The 4,114-nt window shown below is 34.3% G+C and overlaps 1 protein-coding gene across 2 annotated transcripts; it reads left to right on the top strand.

The window, feature by feature from the left end:
- The first annotated feature begins 1,041 nt into the window (after nucleotides 1-1,041).
- Nucleotides 1,042-3,700, top strand: LOC139890848 (histone-binding protein MSI1-like). Of its 2 annotated transcripts, none has more exons than XM_071873776.1 (6): nucleotides 1,042-1,553; nucleotides 2,046-2,372; nucleotides 2,445-2,597; nucleotides 2,763-2,887; nucleotides 3,004-3,099; nucleotides 3,209-3,700. In XM_071873776.1, exons 1-6 carry the CDS (start codon nucleotides 1,209-1,211, stop codon nucleotides 3,465-3,467), a joined length of 1,305 nt encoding a protein of 434 aa, XP_071729877.1. In that variant the 5' UTR covers nucleotides 1,042-1,208; the 3' UTR covers nucleotides 3,468-3,700. The 2 variants fall into 2 exon arrangements, with proteins under 2 accessions (XP_071729877.1, XP_071729878.1); XM_071873777.1 differs by having other exon boundaries at nucleotides 3,004-3,103; nucleotides 3,209-3,378.
- The last annotated feature ends 414 nt before the right edge of the window (nucleotides 3,701-4,114 follow it).

Raw genomic sequence — 4,114 nt, 5'->3', positions numbered from 1 at the left:
ATATTACTGATATGATAGAGCATCATGCAATGAGTTGACTAACTCAATGGATAGATCGTTCCCTCAACTTGCGTCTTTAACTGCTCTAGTTCTTTACAATAATAATAATGTTATTATTATGTGGAGGGATACTGATGGTAACATGGTAACGGGAAGAAATTTTTTGTCCGATTGGTTTGGGAGTATGTCCGTAGTCGAGCCATCGAAGTTTCATGGACCTCTTTGGTATGGTTTGCTAATAACATTTCCAAGCATGCGTTTGTGATGTGGGTCTTAACGGGCGAAAGATTGAACACTCAAGACAAACTAAAGCATTGTGAGATAGCTACAAACAACGTGTTTGTGTGCCCTTTATACGATCAAATGCCGGATAATCATGATCACTTATTTGTCCGTTGCACATTTTCATGCCAGGTTTGGAATCGTGTTAAGAAACACATGGATTTTCCAATTTTCAACGATTTTTGGAGAGATTTATCTCTTTCTGTGAGCCTGTTTGCTAAAAGAAACATTGGTTGGATTATTGTTATCAAGCTCTTATTTGCGGCTACAATGTACATGTTGTGGCAGGAACGTAAAAAAGAGGAAGAGATCGGTGGATCAAGTGTATGAGTCAATTTACTCTGCAATTAGATTGAAGTTAATGTCGATCAAATGGAAGAACACACCTCAAACTATTCCGCTAAAGTCTGATTGAAAGATTTCTCGATGAGCGTTTGTGTCTTTTGTATGTGAGCTTGTTGCTCGGGTGGCTAATAATTTTGATGTATTAGCTAGGTTGTTTGAGAGACTATAAGACTCTCCGTTAGTCATCTGTGCTTCACTTGTAATCAATCTCTATTCTTTTTAATAAAGATTCGTCGAGTAAAACTCTTTATCTTAAAAAAAAAAAAAAAAAAAAAAAAGATAACATGTTAATATGATTATTTTTAGTTATTAGGTTATTCATCGATGTATATTGACAAATTACTAATATCGAAGACGTTTTATTCTATTTTTCTACTTCAAATGTCTTTATAAATTTTTTGGCCCCGTCATCGAGTCAAGAACTTAATATGTTAGGTTCTAACCGATCTGAGCCCATACGGGCTTAAGCTTTCGGTTCAGTTGGTTAACCGTAGACACAACCGTACAAGTCTCGTTTCTTTTTCCTTCTAATATGTACTTGTTCCAAAAAACAGTGTCTCAACTTTCAACAATACCAAAATATGGGGAAAAATGAAGATGATACGAAACGAGACATAGAAGAACGACTAATCAACGAAGAATACAAAATCTGGAAAAAGAATACTCCTTTTTTGTACGATTTAGTTCTAACTCACGCGCTCGAGTGGCCCTCACTCACCGTCGAATGGCTACCTGACCGTGAAGAACCTGCCGGAAAAGACTATTCCGTACAGAAATTGATTATCGGGACCCACACTTCTGATAATGAACCTAATTACCTTACGATCGCTCAGGTTCACTTGCCTGTTGATGATGCTGAAATTGATTCCCGTTCTTATGATGATCACCGATCTGATTTTGGTGGATTTGGTGCCAATAATGGAAAGGTTTGTTCAATTCAGTGTTTATGTGCTCTGTTTATTTAATTTTATTAGTTAATTTGTATTTGTATGTATATATATATGTACGTGTATATCAGTTAATATGTGTTATATTTCGTTGCAATAACTGCACGTTTTTTGTATGGGATGTTGTTTAATTAGGTTTTTGAATTTGTGAGTTAAATTGTTGAATAATCCGTATAATTTTGGTATGTATAATTAAATTATGTACATATGTAAGATTCGTCTGTGTGATTTTATTTGAATTAGGGTTTATGTGTTCTTAACCGTAAATTATACGTCCATTGGATGCAATAGCAACAAGTTATGTTTGATGTTATTAGATGAAATATTGGCTGTTTTGAAGGTTTTAGGGTTTTAGCTCTGAATTTAGATCTAATTTGTGAGATTTGAATTAAAATTGTATTCGATTGTGTATTTAAAATCACTTTAGGTTTAAGGTGTGTTGATCATATAATAGTAGTTTTTCTCTTTCAGGTACAAATAACTCAGCAAATAAATCATGATGGAGAGGTGAACAGAGCTCGTTACATGCCTCAAAACCCTTTTATTATAGCTACTAAGACAGTCAACGCAGAAGTTTACGTGTTTGATTATAGCAAACACCCGTCTAAGCCTCCTATTGATGGAGAATGCAATCCCGATTTAAGATTGAGGGGTCACAACACTGAAGGATATGGTTTATCATGGAGTAAATTTAAACAAGGTCATCTGTTGAGCGGTTCAGATGATGCCCAAATTTGCTTGTGGGACATTCAAGCTACCCCGAAAAATAAAACCTTGGATGCTAAACAGATATTTAAGGTACATATATTGTCTATCAAATACACCTGCGTATTATCTTTTAAATATAAATATTTTTTATGTGGTTGATAGATACATGAAGGGGTGGTAGAAGATGTAGCATGGCACTTAAGACATGAACACTTATTTGGTTCAGTTGGGGATGACCAATACCTGCACATATGGGATTTACGTTCCCCATCAGTAACCAAGCCAAGCCAAAGTGTAATGGCTCATCGTAGCGAGGTGCATATAAACTTCATAATTTTCTGTTGTTACATTTTGATTTATCTCAGTCTATGTAATGATTAATGATATACACATGCAAATAACTTGCCGTGAATGAATATTAGGATGCATCTACTACTACAGATATTTTTATAATTAATAATTGTTATGCTTTTGAGGTAGGTTAACTGCTTATCATTCAATCCGTTTAATGAGTGGGTCTTGGCAACGGGGTCAACAGACAAGACTGTGAAACTGTTTGACTTAAGAAAACTAACAAGTGCCTGTCATACGTTTGATCGTCACCAGTAAGAGTTCTCACTTATATTGTGTATCTATATACATACATGGAACCCTTTTGGAAGCTTTATGTTTATCCTATCTATAACAGCAACCAATCTTTTTTTTTTTTTTTTTGTTACAGAGAGGAGGTGTTTCAGGTTGGATGGAGTCCGAATAACGAGACAATTTTAGCATCTTGTTGTCTTTCAAGGAGACTCATGGTCTGGGATCTTAGTAGGTATGTACGTGAATCATACCATCTTTTACCTTTTTTTGCATGATTATATTTTGAATATGGATTTAGATGTTTATAGTAATACGTATGGGTTTATCATGTTCAAACACAGGATTGGTATGGAGCAAACGGAAGAGGAGGCTAAAGACGGGCCACCAGAGTTGTTGTTTATACATGGTGGACATACGAGTAAAGTTTCAGATTTCTCATGGAACCCATGTGAAGATTGGGTGATTGCTAGTGTTGCTTCAGATAATATTCTTCAAATCTGGCAAATGTCTGATAACATCTACCATGATGAAGATGATCTGCATGATCTCCCTTCAGAACAACCAAGCTGCACAACAGCAATAACAAATATAACCAACTAGCTTTTTAATCTTCGATATATCAGATCCTTACAATCGTCATAACTTATACTACTAAAGTTGTTTTTTTTTCTTTTTTTCTTTTTTTTGTTGTTGTTGTTGCAACTCAAACTTCAGGAGTTGCTTGTAAATACCGAAGTAATTTAGGTAACTTTTTTCGAGAGGACTTCAATTTCGCTACCAATACTTTTTTCTCGAGTCTTAGGTTATTGCAATCTGATTTTATTTATATATGACATGCTTTTCTTTGTAAAGTGTTTGTTGTTGATTTGTGCAATTGACTATCTGTTGGAACAAGCATATTGTTAGGTTGATTTATTTTAAATGAATGAATTTATGAATCTATCATCATTTTTATGAGTTATGTTTGACACACCTGCTTTTACGAGCTTATTATGAGAATTTAAGATTATTATTTTCATAAGCTTTAGCCTTTAACCCTGTTTGGTAGGCAAATTTCTAAGAACTTATCAAAAAATAAGCTCTAAAAAAATAAGCTAGTTAAACTAGCTTATAAAAATATGCTAGGAGCTTATGATAGATAAATTTACATCATTACCCCTTATATCATTATATATTGTTCACTATTTGTCCTTATATGTCATTTACATCCATAAGCTCTAGCTTCGAGCTTAAAATATAGCCTCCAG

Source organism: Rutidosis leptorrhynchoides, chromosome 2 (genome assembly GCF_046630445.1).
Source record: "Rutidosis leptorrhynchoides isolate AG116_Rl617_1_P2 chromosome 2, CSIRO_AGI_Rlap_v1, whole genome shotgun sequence".
Classification (NCBI taxonomy): Eukaryota; Viridiplantae; Streptophyta; class Magnoliopsida; order Asterales; family Asteraceae; genus Rutidosis; species Rutidosis leptorrhynchoides.
This window is presented reverse-complemented; position numbering and strand designations above follow the sequence as displayed.